At 40.3% G+C, this 17,284-nt stretch overlaps 1 protein-coding gene across 5 annotated transcripts in view; it reads left to right on the forward strand.

Moving 5' to 3' along the window:
- LOC129701662 (SH3 domain and tetratricopeptide repeat-containing protein 2-like) overlaps positions 1–17,284 on the forward strand; it is a 109,608-nt gene that overhangs the window by 85,113 nt on the left and 7,211 nt on the right. For all 5 annotated transcript variants that reach the window (XR_008724244.1, XM_055642997.1, XM_055642999.1 and 2 more), the window contains 6 exons: positions 142–275; positions 6,401–8,077; positions 8,982–9,162; positions 10,526–10,676; positions 11,434–11,556; positions 16,650–16,800. Coding sequence is in view for 4 of the 5 variants with exons in the window: in XM_055642997.1 (XP_055498972.1) it covers positions 142–275; positions 6,401–8,077; positions 8,982–9,162; positions 10,526–10,676; positions 11,434–11,556; positions 16,650–16,800 (2,417 nt within the window). In the remaining variant the exon portion in view is untranslated. The remainder of the gene's footprint in view (positions 1–141; positions 276–6,400; positions 8,078–8,981; positions 9,163–10,525; positions 10,677–11,433; positions 11,557–16,649; positions 16,801–17,284) is intronic.

The following is a 17,284-nucleotide window of genomic DNA, read 5'->3' on the forward strand; positions in this document are numbered from 1 at the left end:
CACGTAGAAATATTTTCATTTTAAATGCTAGGTATTTCCGCCTATTTAATTTGAAGGAAGGTTTGGTACTAAAGCTCATTGTTTTGTGGAAACAAATTGGTGAATGTTGGACATACTTAATATCTAATTTTTAATCCACAGGGAAAGCCATCTTCTATTCTTAAGTGATGAAGAAAAGTCTTCTTTGAACATGTTCAGAAAACCTGATGAAGAGCATTGCATCAATCTCCTGAACAAACTCTCCCAAACTGATGTGGACACTGTTTATCGCTTAGGTGTGTTTTCTTCATTATTTTTTTTTTAGATGAACATTCAATCATGAATCCATTTCTCTCTGCTTCCAGATGTGTGGTTTATTTTTTAACTGGACACTCTTGGCTTTTATACCGCTGTGTGGCATGGGGGGAAGAAAGGTATTGTGTTTTGAGATTGGAACATCTAAAAGAACAGGTATCGGAAATGCCCTGAATAATTCAACCTTTCGGAGTGAGCTAAGTGGTGCTCCTAATCACAAGCAGCTTGGTTATGGTCCTGTCCCATGGTACGAGTTCATTCCAAGAGCTCTCCCGAGTTAAAAAAAAATCAAACTTGTGGTAAGCACAGAAAATGAACATAGCAGGTACGTCGGAGCTCGGGGACGTCTCTTAGCGGCTTACTCAGGAAGACTCGCTAACGGCAGGTAGGCTCGGGAAGACTCGTGAAGATTTTTCAACATGTTGAAAAATGCCCACGAGAGCCCCGTGTACCGACGAGCGGCCATTACCGTAAATCTCCGAATTCGAATCGGGGCAAACTCGGGAGAGCTCTTGGAATTAACTCGTACTATGGGACAGGGTCATTAGCATGCTCAAGACTTTTTGGATGGGAAGCCTGCCTCACAAAGATGAATTGTATAAGAGTATGTCTTTGGATATCGTGTCACCTTTGAGAAGGTTGGAGGGAGGGTTGTTATTAGGATCATCACATGAATAAAGGTTCTTAATGGCTGTTCTGGCTGATCATGAGAGGAGTCTTGATGAATAGCGGACCACGGAGTGAAGTTCTAATAGGACATGGCTTACTAGGTTGTCTTTGGGCTTAAAGGAAACACTCTTTCTTTTCTTAACACTACGGATTCAACTCTAGATAGGTTATATTGGCTACATTGTCTTTCCTAAGGTGTATTAAACTTGCCTTGCTATAGTAAAAAATATCGCTTCCTGTTAGCCACCCATTCCAAGGGAGTGGATGAATTTGGGACAGATTCAGTTTCTGTTTCTGGGAGGTTCCAGATGTACAGGCTGTAATAGGTTGGGGTCCAAGTGAAACTGACAGAACCCCATGATCCCACAGATGAGCACCATGCCTTAATCTCAAACACCATTTTTGATTTCATCACTTCTGGCTGTCTGCCTTCCACAGCCTCCAACCTTATCATTTCCCAGCCCTGCACAGCCCGGTTTTACCTTCTCCCCAAAATCCACAAACACAACTGCCCTGGCTTCCATTGTTTCTGCCTGCCTCTGTCACACTGAAATGACTTCCACATACCTTGACTCCCTTCTGGTCCAATCTCTCCCGCCCTATGTCCAAGATACCTCACATGCCCTTTGTCTCTTTAATGACTTCCACTTTCCGAGTCCCCACTCCCTCATCGTTACTATGAATGTTCAGTCACTTTACACATGCCATCCCCCACCAGGAGGGCCTTAAAGTCCTCCATTTCTTCCTTGACCACAGAACCATAGTCATAGCTATGGGCATCCCCATGGGCCCCAGCTATGCCTGCCTCTTTGTTGCATACATCGTCAGGTCAAGTCAAGTCAAGTGAGTTTATTGTCATGTGTCCCTGATAGGACAATGAAATTCTTGCTTTGCTTAGCACACAGAACATAGTAGGCATTTACTACAAAACAGATCAGTGTGTCCATATACCATAATATAAATATATACACACATGAATAAATAAATTGATGAAGTGCAAATAACAGATATTGGGTTATTAAAAACCAGAGTTTTGTCGGAGCCAGGTTTAATAGCCTGATGGCTGTGGGGAAGTAGCTCTTCCTGAACCTGGTTGTTGCAGTCATCAGGCTCCTGTACCTTCTACCTGAAGGTAGCAGGGAGATGAGTGTGTGGCCAGGATGGTATGGGTCTTTGATGACACTGCCAGCCTTTTGAGGCAGCGACTGCGATAAATCCCCTCGATGGAAGGAAGGTCAGAGCCGATGATGGACTGGGCAGTGTTTACTAATTGTTTACATTGAATAATCCCTGTTCCAGGCGTACACTGGCCCTATCCCCAAACTCTATCTCCATTACACTGATGACTGCATTGATGCTACCTCCTGCACCCATGCAGAACTCCTGGACTTCATTCACTTCACCACCAATTTTCATACTGCACTCATTTATTTGGAGCATTTCAAGTACCTCCTTCCACTTTCTTGACCAGTCTCCATCATGGGAAATAGTGCATTTGTAATAGACGTCAGTCAATACTCTGACTCCCACAACTGTCTTGACAACACCTCTTCCCACCCTGCTTCCTTCAAAGACTCTATCCCCTACTCCCAATTCCTCTGTCTACGCTGCGTCTGCGCCCAAGATGAGGTGTTCCATTCTAGGACATCTGAGATTTCCTCATTCTTTAGGGAACCTCAGTTTCCCTCTCCCATCATAGATTGGGCCCTCACTCATGTCTCGTTGGTACCCCACAGCTCTGCCATTGCTTCTCCTCCCCCTAGTCGCAACAGAGACAGAGTCCCCCGAGTCCTTACCTTCCACCCCATCAGCCGTCGCATACAATATATAATCCTCCAAAATGTCTGCCACCTCCAACGGGATCCCACCACAAGCAACATTTTTCCATTTCTACCCCTTTCCGCCTTCCGCAGAGATCGTTCCCTCTGCAACTCCCTGGTTAACTCATCCCTTCCCACCCAAACCAAGGTAGCTTCCCCTGCAACCGCAAAAGATGCAATACTTGTCCCTATACCTCCTCCCTCGACTCTGTCCAGGGATCCCTACTCTCCTTTCAGGTTAGGCAGAGGTTCACTTGCACCTCCAACCACATCTACTGTATCCGTTGTTCAAGATGTGGACTCTTATATATCGGCGAGACCAAACGCAGATTGGACAATCGTTTCATGGAACACCTTCGCTCAGCCCGCCTGAACCTACCTGATCTCCTGGTTGCCGGACACTTTAATTCTCCTTTCCATTCCAATGCAGACCTTTCTGGCGTTAGTCTCCTCCTTTGTCAGAGTGAGACTAAATGCAAATTGGAGGACCAGCATCTCATATTTTGGGCAGCTTAAAGCCCAATGGTATGAATATTGATTTCTCTCACTTCAGGAAACCCCGGAATTCCCTCTCTCTCTCTACCCTTCTCCCACCCAAGTCGCACTAGCTTCTCATTTTCACCCAACAAACAGCTAACAATCTCCTGTTTCGTTTAACATTGTTACTATTTTGCATATCTTTCATCCATTGTTCTTTATCTCTCCACATCACTACCTATATCTCTCGTTTCCCTTATCTCTAACAAGTCTGAAGAAGGGTCTCGACCCGAAACATCACCCATTCCTTCTCTCCAGAAATGCTGTGTGCCCTGCTGGGTTACTCCAGCATTTTTTGTCTATCTTTGACTCCCTACTAAAGTAGACCACTACATTCCACCTAAGATTCACTTTCCAAGCATTATGTAGAAGCTACATTCATTTTGCAGCAATGTCTAACATGTTGTGTAGATTCTTAAGTGAATAAAATAAATGTTGGTGGTGAGTAGATGAAGATTGGCAAGATTTAAGCTATCATGACACAGTGTAATGGAATGAGATATGGCAAGCCAAATTAAAAGCCAAACAAATTTGTTGGCAATCAAAAAACAGTTGACAATGCTAAAAACATAACAGTCAGTCAACATCTGCAGAGAGAGAAAAACACAGTTAACATTCAGGTTGATAACCTTTAATCAAAATTGGACAAAAATAGATAAATCATTTGTTAATGATCAAGACCTCTTTTGAGCCAATCTTCAATTTCTTACTTCTACTATCATCCCCTTTTATTTGCACTTCATTAATGTTGCGATTTTAACCTGTTTTATAGCTAATCACTTTTTTCTTGTATTCCTCCTTGCCTCTCCTCTGGCCTCAACATAGTACTTGCATGAAACCCATTGCATCCAGACTGCACACTTCCGGCAAATTAATTGACTTGTTAGTTTAACTATGCAGGGCTCTGCATTTGGTAATGCATGACATACTTTGTATTTCCAGACATTTACTTCATTTACGTGAAAATATAATGTCAAGGAGATCAGGACAAAACACAGGTCCATCAGTAGACTTCCACTTACAAGGCTTCCAAAAGAATTGAGTGGTCTGCTCTTGTCATATCCAAATTCTGTCAGCAATTCTGAATTTGCATCTCAGCTGGTTTACAAGCAGTTGCCAGGAAAATTTGCTCAGTGATAAAGCCTCTTACAGAATGGAAATTACTAACAGTAAAATTAAAAATATATATTTAAAGCAACTATAGGTCACTGAGATAGGACAGGTCTGCCTGATTTGGTTAGAAGTACTACAATAAAACTTTCATTCCATGAGTGTTACCTAGGGTCAACACCTTACTGCAATGCGAAAAAAACCTTACATCAGCATTACTTAAGGACTTCAAATGAGCTGTTAAATCAAAAAAATGATCATTCCACACAGGTGACAGTCAAATACCTTACTTCTTAGGCTGGTCTTATAATATAGCAGTTGAAATTTCTTCTTCAACCAACGTCACCCAAAAAAATCTTGTCCGATCATTGATGAGGGTAGATGTCAATTATTCTCCATGTACCAACAGACATGACTCTTCCAATGCAATATATTGTGATGTATATCACTGGGATATACATCACAATATACTCCAGCTTTTTGTGTTTATCTTCGGTTTAAACCAGCATCTGCAGTTCCTTCTTACATGGAACAAATAGCAAAATCATTCTTAAAAACCATCAACTAGAATAAACCATGTTTATTTTTCCATGGGTCTTTTAACATACTTTTCATGAAGCCTGGTACTTATTCCATCAATGTATATGACCCTCTGTATACATTTAGCTCTTGGGATCTTCAGAGTTGAGGAATTCACAATTAAAGTGTTAAGTGCCCTCCACTTCCAGAACTGAATAAACGTGTTGATTTTAACAAACCCCATGGCTAGGGATGTGGGGTAAACTGGCAATTGTTTGTATAGAGATGTTGAGCTCCAGCAGATTACAAATGGACAGCACAGATTTGTCAGCTTTCCACCTGCTAAGCTGCTGCCTCATTAAAGCAGCCTCATGTAAATGAATGGGAAGAACCACCTGCTGGAAGTAGACAATTTAATAAGATTTTAGTTAAGTTAAAGTGTATTTGCTTTAAGTGCGTGGATTAAAAAAAATCCTGGTGTTATTAAATGTTTGGGAATGTCAAACACATTCACATTTGGCATCTGGTGCAGCCTCTCCAGCTCTCAACACCATTCTTCCTGTGTGGCTGGCAATAGTGCAATGAAAGGCTATCTATCATGCTGGGCTGTAGCACACTGATGATATTAGCCTCTCAGCAAAGTTCCATACATGGGACAATGCTCTGAGAAATGGAATAAATCAAATGCAGTAGAGCCAAGAGTCTCAGACAGCACAAGATTGGCCTCAAAGTAGGTGCCAAACGTGGTGAGTACAAAAATAAGAGCAGCCTTCTTTTTAAAAATAAATGTTTTGAATTAACTGTGAAATATGTTGTTTGTGTGACTTAAGGCTAACCACTTTGTCAATGATTTGTGTGAATAATTTCCAGAACTTAAATGTTATTGAATATTCCCTCCATGTTGGAATGGATGCATTCTAATGATTACCCTGCGGTGGCTCCCAAGGGTCGCGCCATCATACTGTCGAACCCCTCGGCCCGGGAGTGGTTCAGTCCGGAGGCGGTCCTTAACCAGAGGGTTTAAAGGCAGGGGTTTGGGTGCCACCTTTCTCTCGTTTGGACCTCCCTATAACCGGGAGGAACATAATTAAAGGTGCCTCTCAAAATACTCGACTCCTCTATTTCTTTTTTGAGACCCACGCACCACATTGGTGACCCCGGCGTGATGAAACCACTCCCGGGCGGAGGGGTTCGACAGTATGATAACAATAACAATATAAATAAACGTAAAAAATATTGTTGGCAATGTTAGGTGATGATTTGTACAATGATGTTGAGCAACATTTGTTCAACCTTTCACCAGTGCCATTTTTCCAATTAATTTTGGCTGTGACCACATGCATTGTGAGTTCTGTAACACCATCAAGAGCCATTTCTGTTCTTGCAAGTTGTGAATAATTTGTAAATATTTCTGAAGAACTTACCCTTTGTTGTTCTTCATATTTTCACAGGGGAATTACTTCCTTTCACATATGATCAGCACCTCCTGTCTAACCAAGATGGACTTACTCCTGCCAACAACATTCCTGATGTGAACCCTTCAAAATACAAGGAAATAGAACAAATCGTTCCAGAAAAGGATCAGCCCAATCATCCAATATTTTATATATGCCTTAGTATTGAAGAGATGAATGATCCCGAAGTCTTTGACCCATTATTATTATTTCTAAACCAAAAGGAATACATTCCACATTTCAGACATTTCTATGACTTGAACTTTTCTTTCTTAGGCTCCATCTTGTATGGAATAACTGAAGAGAAAGAAGTTTTGCAGTACTTGGAAATGGCAAGGGAGATGGCCAAAATGCATGACAAACATTGGGCATACTGCCGAATCTGTTTCCTGTTGGGAAGACTCTGTGCTAAAAGACTCAGATTCTCACAGGCCAGAATATACTTTGAAGAAGCAATGACTCTGGTACAAGGGACATTTTCCGACCTCTATCTGTTGACTGCTTTATATGTGAACTTGGCATCTGTATACTTGAAGCTAAAAATGAAAGTGAAATCTCACACCCTTGTGGAAAAGGCTGCAACTCTCCTTCTGTGCATCCCGTCCCATGCCTTCAGTTCAGAGAATGAGCTGGACATACTTAACATTCTCCTCAAAAAAGCAATGATTGTCAATGATTATCACCTGGAGGCACGTAGTTGTTTTCTAATCGCAAAACTATTTTTAGAAAGTGGGAAGTCTGAAGAGACACTGTTGTTTGCTGAACATTTGCAGTTTCTTTCAAATAGTTTCAGTTCACAAAGCAACATAGTCCCAATAGATGTGCACTTGATTCTAAGTTACATATACAACAAAAAGTGCTTACCACAGCTTGCACTGGCAGCTCTAAGATTTTCTCAACCTGGCTCAAGTAGCACGTTGTTTGGTTCTTTGCAGAAGGCGGACTTTGTTATTGAAACAATTGCAAAGTTTAACTCACAAGAAATGTGTATGGGTGAAATCCCTTCACAGGCTGCATTTTACCTTCACGAGGCTCTAGATCTCTCATTTAGAATTGGCAACATTGACATCCTGTGGGATTTGAACTTTGCGTTGGCTAATTTATATCAGCAACATAAGCTGTATGAAAGGGCAATTAATTACATGAAAAAGTGTGCAGAAGTAGCAAGCTGCACCAGTGATGGAGGAGCTTACAAAGCCTATCTTTCTCTTGCATGGTTATATGTTCTAAATAATCAGCCTATCTTAGCAACAGAAATATTGAATTCGCTTTTGGAATCGTCGCTTGAAACACACAACCCTATACAACAGGGAATTGTTCACAACATGCTGGCGCTCTCTCTAAGAAAGCACACCAGGCTAAAAGAAGCAATGGAAAACTGCTATTGTGCAATAGTAACTGCAGAAGAAAGTGGCATAAAATGTAACCAAGCCATTGCTCATGCTAACTTTGGGTCTCTGACTCTGTGTTGTAAAATTCTTGCACTGCCTGGACGCTACCTCAGAAAATCGTTAAATCTGTATTTACAAATGCAAGACTGCTGCTTGGAAGTAGGTTATGTGCAAGTTCTCCTGAGTTTGGGGCAATACTACATAGACAGAGGCATGAGAAACGATGGGAGACTGCATTATGAACTAGCACTTCTTACTGCCATGAAAACCAACAATGTTCATTGTAAGTTTATCACTAATATTTTGGGACTTCTTACCATGCTACAGACTTGTGAATGTAGTGTTTGCACTTTTGTTGTTACGAGTCAAATATATTTGACAAAAAATTAAGGTGGACGGGACTTAGGTTTGGTGGATTGTTCCTTTTGCATGCCTTGGATAAAATTTAAACCAGAAAATGGTTAAATAAGATTTAGAATATGTTCTTATACTTTTAAGTACTAAAGGGGCCAACAGATATCAGATAGGAATGTGCGCTTGAGGGGCAAGATTATCTTATTAAATGGTTGAAAGAACTAGCGGGTGATCATCTCCCATCTCTATTTCTTAACTTTTCAAGAAAATAAAGCCTGAGTTATTGAAACAAAAACAAAAGGTCTAAGCAACTGAATTAATCTACATTGATAGAGGGTCATTTTCACAGGCTCCGGATGATTCAAAGCACATTACAGCCAGACAGGTATTTTGAGGTGCAGTCACCAGTGAAAGAATCACAAATGAGTAAAAAATGAACAAGCAGTAGTAGTTTAAGATTACTTGGATAAATAAAAATTAGAAATCGGGTAAACTTTAAACAAACATGACAAAAATACTATAATATGTAACAGTGAGATTATAAGAGACCAAGACTAAAATGACCAGAAAAAAGATATGTACGGGAGCAGATTCAGAAAATTACATTCCAACATCTCTGTAGAAAAAAATTGTTAGAAAGTGTCTAAACATCTGCTTCGAACTTTGAACCACAACAGCTCTCAATATGTCGATAAGAGGCTATTTATGTTGCAAGACAGAATATTGCTGTTACATAAAGCTTCAACATATAATTATTTATTTTTTTATTCCTACCATGTTGAGTTACTCTTTAAGCCTTTCTTGTTCTCATTTGAATATATATTTTTACCTAGACCAAATCCAGGCCATGGAACAACTCTGCAGATTCTGTGGAAAGGTTTTACATGATAAAATGCAATGCATTACATATTATGAGCACTGGTTGGTACTCACTCAGAGGTTAAAGGACAAAGAACAGGAAATGAAAATGTTGACCATTCTAAGTCATCTTTGCTTTTCATGTAACACACAAAGGTAAGTGAAATGATTTGGAAGTCTACATCAGTACCAAATTGACTGAAACATTTCATCACAATTTATGAAACCAGAGGCAGCCCACATGATTACGCTGTTTGTACTTTCATTATAAATACAATTTAACTGTTCAATTTGTTGAAGATGAATAGTAAAGTGGGTTTAATATGATGACAACACTCACCATCTGTAGTGAAAGAAACAGTGCTAATGTATCAGTCTGATGAAATTTCATATTCAAGAATTCTTTTAATTTGGTACGAATATAAAATACTTCATTTAGTAATACATTAAAGATAATGAACCAGATCTGTTAACAGGCAAATTGGTCTTGAACTATATTGCAGCTACTTGGATGAAGTGCAGTCTTCTTGCTCAGTAGAGCACAGGCCAGAGGCCTGTTTGTACTATTCAGGGAGTCCACTGGTGCAATACCATCACCTGCAGTTTTCCCAGCTTTTTGGCCTGTTAACTTGCCTGCGAAGCCTGTGCCTGGTTGAACCTGCCACAAGTACAGCAGTCCCATTTGAAGTGAATAGGAGCATTTGGCTGTAAGAGACAGCAAATGCTGAAATCATGAGCAAATAATAGACTACTGGAGGAACTCAGCAGGCCAGGCAGTATCTTTGGAGGGAAATGGACAGAAAATGTTTCTGGTTGGGATCTGAAGGGATCCTAATGTGGAACATTTAGGAAGGAACTGCAAATGCTAGTTTAAACTGAAGATAGACCCAAAAAGCTGGGGTAACTCAGCAGGTCAGACAGCATCTTCAGAAGGGTCTCGACCCGAAAAGTCACCTGTTCCTTTTCTCCAGAGATGATATCTAACCCACTGAGTTGCTCCAGCTTTTTGTGTCCTTACTTGAAATGTTGTCTGTCAGTTTCCATCCACAGAAGTTACCGTTGAGTTCCTCTAGCACTGTTTTGTGTACTTATGAAGTTTTTGTAACTGCATGAGTGTGTGCGTGAGTGAGGGTGAAAGAGGGCACGTGTGAGAGTAGGCGAGAGCGTGTGTGCGAGGGAAAGTGAGTGAGAGAATAAATAAATAAATGTAGGCCTTTTATTTGTTTGTACCTTATAGGTCCCAAGAGATATTGAAAGTTGCTGATTGTCAAAGACACTTATAAACATTCAATAACTTAGTTTTTTATAACTGCTGAGCATGTGGCTGGAGGCCTGAGAAAGCAGCTGGATACTACAAAGTGAAGCCCTTTGCTCTGTTTGCAATGATTGGGAACTAGTCACCTGCAGAGGCAGTGGCAGTAGAAAACCGGTCTCATTATATCTTGATTTCTCTAGCATTTTGTGCATCCATCTTCAGTAATAATTGAAATGTTGGAAGTAAAAGAATTTCAATTGTTAGTTCCTACAGGTTATCTCTCAGCTACACCAAACAGAACCTGAAGAACTTTATTGATCTGGGAATGCACAGCAAGGAGGCAGAAGCCTGGTTGATGGCCGGCAAAACGTATTACATGATGGAAAAAGATGAACTAGTCGAACTATACTTACAGGTACCAGTTGCTTTCAGTTGAAAATATTAGTATGTAAATCAAATCAGCCACACCGAAAACAAAATTGCACCCCTATAATTCCCCATCAAGACCATCTCACAATCTTGAAGAAACAGTCTTGTTAAAATCTGAGAGTCAAGTTGCAATACAGGCACAAGTTGCAATACATGCACCTCCACATTTGGAGGCTGCCAGTGAGTTGTATGCATTCAGTAGTAGAACTGGGAGAAAGGGCTTTGATGGAGCAGTCGTATCTGACGCACCCACAAAAAGTCTGAGATAACTTTTGTAAGTGTCCTCAGGGCACAGTTTCTCAATAAATGGCTGAAGTATGCAGATTATAGGATTCCCAAATTCCATGTACAGCCAAAAGTAACTGGCACTTTAGAAACTTTTCTGTTGAAATGGGGCGGGTGCTTTAATAGTACAGAAGGTAGAGAAAGTTGTCCAACATGATAACGTGGCCATTGTATCCCATTAGCACCTTTAAATCTGAAGATTTCTCCTCTTCAGGAACGCACCAGATTTGCAGCACATGCATTTGCTGCCCCAGGTCTTGAATTTAGCTGCTATTTTTTTCTAATGTTATGAACTAATGTTAAGAACAATGTTATGTAGGTTCAGTCCAAAAGAAATACATCCCCATCCCCAATCTTTTGATTATTCTATTAAGTTATTCTAGTAGATCTGAACAATTTCTGTTTCAAAACTTGCAACATTTGATTTGTATTTCTGCTGAAACTTGTGAATCAATCAGGCTGCTGTGCAGACAGCTGAGAGAATGGAGAACATGCACTTTACCATGACAATAAATGAAGCGGCTGGTGATGTGTTTTACAATGGACCCAGAGAACGAGAGAAAGCAGAATCATTTTATCGGGTAAGAGGTTGAAAAATATAACTGAATATCATAAAAGTAAATATTGTATTTACTGTTCCCTCCAGCTTTACATTTCACTCCGCTCTCCTTATCTGACTCCCTTTTGTTTCCTTTTCACCTCTAGCCTTTGTCACTTGCTCCCCCCCCATCTGGCAATCGGCAACCCCTCCACCTGTATCCATCTTTGACTGGCCAGGCTTTGCATCACCCACACCTCTCTTTCCCCCCGACTCCATCGGTCCTGACCCAAAATGTCATATACATATGCAGCATTTGTGGAGAGAAATGGACTATCAATTTTTCGGGTTGAAACATTTAATCTAGACTGAAGGAGTATGGTGAAATTAGCAGCCGGTCCCACATTGGAGTGGGGGGGGATGAAGCAAGAACTGGCAAGCAATAGCAATACCCTTCTGTTCTCCTTTTTTTTTTAAACTTGCCTTGTGCAACTCCTTTAAAATTTCCTCTTCTCACCTTGAACCCAGCCCTCGGGTATTTGACATTTCCACCCTGGGATAAAGACTAGATCTACCTTATCGATGCCTCCCATAATTTTATTTATCCATCAGATCTTCTTTAGCCTCTGACACTCCAGAGAAAACAATCCAAGTTTGTCCAACCTCTCCTTTATAGCTAATACACAAAGCTGAACCTCCTCTGCATCCTCTCCAAAGCCTTCACATTGTTCCTCCAGTGTAATGACCAGAACTGTACACAATAATCCAACTGTGGCCAAAACAAAGTTTGTTACAGATGGTACATGACATTCCAATTTTTATATTCGACTAACTGATGAAGACAAGTATGCTATATACCACAATTACTACTATATCCACTTGTGCTCCCACTATCTAGGAGTAATTGACTTGCACCCCAAGATCGATTCTCCAAAGGGCACTATCACTAAAGATCAAGGCTGTCTTCAACAAGAAAGTCTGACTACTTACCCCTGACATTCAATGGGATTATTATCACAGTGCCTTCCACCATTAAATATCCTGATGGTCACCACCGAGCACAAATTCAACCAGATTTGCTATGTAAATGCTAAGATAAGCACAGGCCAGAGGTTAGTTATCCTTCTGCATGGTTTATCTCATGACAATCCAACATATACAAGACACACGTTGAGAACGTACGGAATTGTCTCCTCTTTCTTAGATAAGTACAGCTGCGACAACCCTCAAGAAGCTCAACACTACATAGAATGTATATTATTACTTGATTGGCATCCGACTACCCTAAGCACTCATTTCCTCCACCATCAATGCACTGTGGCTACAGGATGTACACTTTACAGAATGCAAAGCAGATATTCACCCAGTTTACGGCACTGCCCAAACCCACAAACTATCTACCGCCAAGGAAGAGGGCTTCAGAACACTAATGCCACCACTTGAATGCTCCCCTTCAAGTTGCACATCATCTTGACTTGGAAGGACATCATTATTCCTTCATTTTTGCTGGGCTAGATCTAACTCCCTTCCCAACAACATTGAAAATTGCCTTCTCAAAGACTATTATGGATAGGCGGTCAGTACTGCCCTTGTCCCTGATGCTACAATCCAAAAACTAAATAATAACAAAGCCCAATTTTTTGAACATAGCTTTGTTTGGACTATTGGAATGCTTTGGGGAAATTGCTGTTGATTATTGTACGATGATGAGGCTTGAAAGAATCAGATTTTGAAGATATGCAACACTTCAACTTGGAAAGAGCTATTTAGCTATGACATTTAGACATGAGAAGTTGCACTAGTATACAGGTGGGAAACTTCTGTACAAAATCCTTGCAGTATCTATTAAGCTTCAAAAGTTTATTTCCAGTTAGTAGGAAGATAAGAGACAATCATGTGTATCATCTGCAAGCAAGTCTGAATGAAGCAAGTGAAGGTATTACAGAGGGGTGGAAGATTGCAACCTTCACGTGGTCCACCCTGTTTCGACTAATGCAATCAACTCGATGTGCACAAACAGAAGATTAAATAGAACAAGTTGTCCTACAACTTTAAGCTGTGCACGCGACACGAAAGAAGAAGAAGGTATTACAGAGCTATCAATCTACAGCGAAACATATCACTATGATACTAAAGCTTGAATGCTGTTCTTAAACCGTAGCAGTACATGAAATGTACCTGTACTTCCAATACTGTTATTTTATCTGAGTGGTACTCTTTTGATACCATCATTCTTTCATGGCTGAAGAGTAGCTGTTCTTCAGGGTGATGGTATCAAAATTAATGCGAGGAGAGAAATGCTGGACAGAACACTTATCCGCAGCAAATCTGAGAAGAATAGCTGTTTGAGGAGATCTTATGAGTCATGATGCTGGCCAGGAATGAAGAATGCATTAAACATGAAAATGTCAGGGTCACAGAAGGGACCTGTACTTGAACATGAGGTGTGTCTGATGGATCTTAACCAAAGGTAGCAGTAGAGCTCCTCATGATTGAGGTAAAAACTCATCTGGAGACAATGGACTATTTTCCCAACTTCCTATAAAAAGCTTATCTTGATTCAACAACATCTGCAACAATAATTCGGAAGCTGAAGGTTCAGTTTGTCAGATGTCAGATTACAGATGAAGTTACAAGGACAATGTGGAGTTAACTGTAATTTCATTCATGCAGCAACATTACTACACCATCCACTATCTGAGGGTAAGATGGAGGATGGCGTAAAAACAGGAATGTCGCTTCCAGTAAAAGTAGTATCTCTACTTCTGTTTCTTGATTGAAATCCACCAATGCCAGCATACATATCTTATCCAGCTCGGAGACTGAAACAATATTTGCAAAATTGCATATGGTATGAAAAGTGGATGAACATACTTTATTACATTAAGATGTCAAGGGGGAGGTCACTCCATTACCAGGTGAAACGATTGGAATTCCACGATAGCATCACCAAGAAAGATGTTAGAAAGATGTGATGATCATATAATTGTTACTAAGCACGTTTTGTGTGGTTTGGAAGAGTGAGGAATAGGTATTATGAAAGGGATAGGTATTATGAGGAAGAATACCGAGGACAAGGTATATTGGTAAAAGTATAGGTATTATAGATTTACTGAGGAATAGTTACGGAGGAAGACTGTGGAATAGATATTACGAAGGAGACTAAAAAATACTTTGGAGACTGAAGTTGCACAGAGAATGCTCTGCAACCCTTGCTGCAGAACAATAAAACCATTGCCCATCCAGCCCACCGTGAAAAACAGTGACTAATGACCAAACTGGGAGAACTGCTTGCTATCATGCAAACTTTTGGCTTGACTATGAATCATTGTTTATCCAAGTGGAAAGATGTTGAAATATTATGTTGGCAGAACTTGCATGAACATTAATAAATATAAATGTACTTGGGTTTAATTGAACAGCAGGAGACTGGCCTTTCTGTTGCAATCAATGTTGAAATGTAAACAATAAAAAGATGAGACATAGCACCATCTAGTGCTATCTGATGGAAGTTCATCATATTTAGAACTGCAGCATGACACAATGGAGGACGACATTACAGCAGACTTGTGACAGTTTCAGAAATGATCCTATGATACAAATAATCGGGATCCTAGAGGATGCGGCAAGGACAATTTAATTTAAAGAACATTCACAGGCAGATACAAAGAGTTACAGATGCAGGTTTACAAAAAATACACAAATTGCTGGAGTAACTCAGTGTCAGGTTGCATCTCCTTTCCCCTGACTAACCTGAACAATTGTCTCGACCCGAAACATCACCCATTCCTTCTCTCTATAGATGCTGCCTGTCCCGTTGAGTTACTCCAGTATTTTGTGTCTATCTCTAGAAGACATGGATAGGTGACATTTGGGGTCGGGACCCTTCATCTGACTGAGTCCTGTGATGTCTACTCGTTTAAGTAAGAACACTCACCCCCAGAATCACCTCAAACCACTGCCCTTTGCATTAATTGTACAGCACAGAAATGGTCTATTTAACCCACCATGTCCATACTGACCTTTTTGCCTGCCAAAACTAATTATATTTGCCCCACTGTATCTTTCCATGCTGTGCCCAGTCATGTGCTGGTCTAAATTTCTTAAAAAACAGTGCAACATAGTGGATATCACGTAGTGAAATGCCCTCTGGTATGCCCTCCCAGTATTTTTTCCATCCTGGGAACAACGTTCTGCCCGTCTACCCTATCTGCTTCTCATAATTTTATATCCTTCTATCACGTATCCCTGCAACCTCCAACCACAGAAAACAATCCAAGTCTGTCCAAGCTCTCTCTGTAGCTAATATTCCCTAATCCGGGCATCATTTTGGTAATCCCCCTCTGTAAATCGAGAGACCACCTTGCATGGAACCATTATTCAATCATAAGCCCAATTAATAACATTGCAATTTTCAACAAACCATATTTCAGCCTTCCAGATTTGCCTGATATTTTGACATTTACACTTAATCAAATGCTTTTTACTTCTTACTTGTAGCATTCAAACCTTCCCTTCTGAATAATTTTAAATAATTACATCTTATTTTATTTATATCTCCTCCATCTCTACTTGTCGTTATTTACTGAAGCTTTTATCACTGTTTCCCCCACTGTTATCACGTCTTTTGTTATTTGGCCTCCGCAGCCTTCCACCCTATCTAATGCCTCCCTTTGCATTCACCTCAAAGCACGTTTTATCTCTAACTGATGAAATGTTAACTGTTCCTCACAGATGCTGCCTGATTCACAAAATATTGACAGTATTTTCTGCTTTATTTTGGTTCCCCACCTACCTGGGCAATAAGGTTCCTTCAGTCAATGAAAGCAAAAACACTTGAAATAGTTACCAGTTATGCAATGTTGTACTTTGCAAACGTACCTCCATATTTGCCTTGATAATATGTCACTGCACTTTGGAAATAATTGATTTTTAAAGGAACCTCACTATAATTTTTTGAAATATGTGATAATATGCTATTAATTTGGAATTTTGTTGCTTCATTATTTTTTTGGGTTCCTTTGTTTATTTGATCTGAGTAAATGTGTTTTCTTTGCAAAAACAAGCATTGCTAAGTAGGCTGGTGCAAGTGTATATCTAGAGAGGTTTGACATCAATATTTGAATTATTCCACAGGATGGGGCTGTACCTCTGGCAAGGGTGAAGAAAGACCTTGATGTAGAGCTCAGACTCTTTAACAAACTGACTGAACTTAACATTTCTTTAAACCATCTTGATCAAGCTCTAGATTATGCAAAGACAGCTGTAAGACTCAGTATAAACACTGGTGAGTCATTTCTCATATGTTAAGAATAAGAATAATTTTATTCTTAGAATTTATAATGCCTCAATTATTTTTAATGAATAGAAAATTGTACTACCTTGTGTTTCATAAATTAAGAGTATGTTGTTAGGCGTGTGGCCTAATGCCATACTGAGAAATGTCCACCTGGAACTGTCAGTTAAGTAAACTTTAGAATTTAGACAGCACGGAAACGGGCCCTCCAGCCCACCGAGTCCATGCCGACCAACAATCACCCAGTACACTAGCACTATCCTACACTCTAGGGACGATTTACAATTTTACCGAAGCTAATTAACCTACAAACCTGTACGTCTTTGGAGTGTGAGAGGAAACCAGAACACCCGAAGAAAACCCACATGCTCACAGGGAGAACTTACAAGCTCTAAACAGAGAGCACTCACAGTCAGGATCAAACCCGGGTCTCTGGCGCTGTAAGGCAGCAACACCAGCGCTGCACCACTGTACC

The sequence above is a fragment of the Leucoraja erinacea genome, chromosome 11 (assembly GCF_028641065.1).
Source record: "Leucoraja erinacea ecotype New England chromosome 11, Leri_hhj_1, whole genome shotgun sequence".
NCBI classification, from domain to species: domain Eukaryota; kingdom Metazoa; phylum Chordata; class Chondrichthyes; order Rajiformes; family Rajidae; genus Leucoraja; species Leucoraja erinaceus.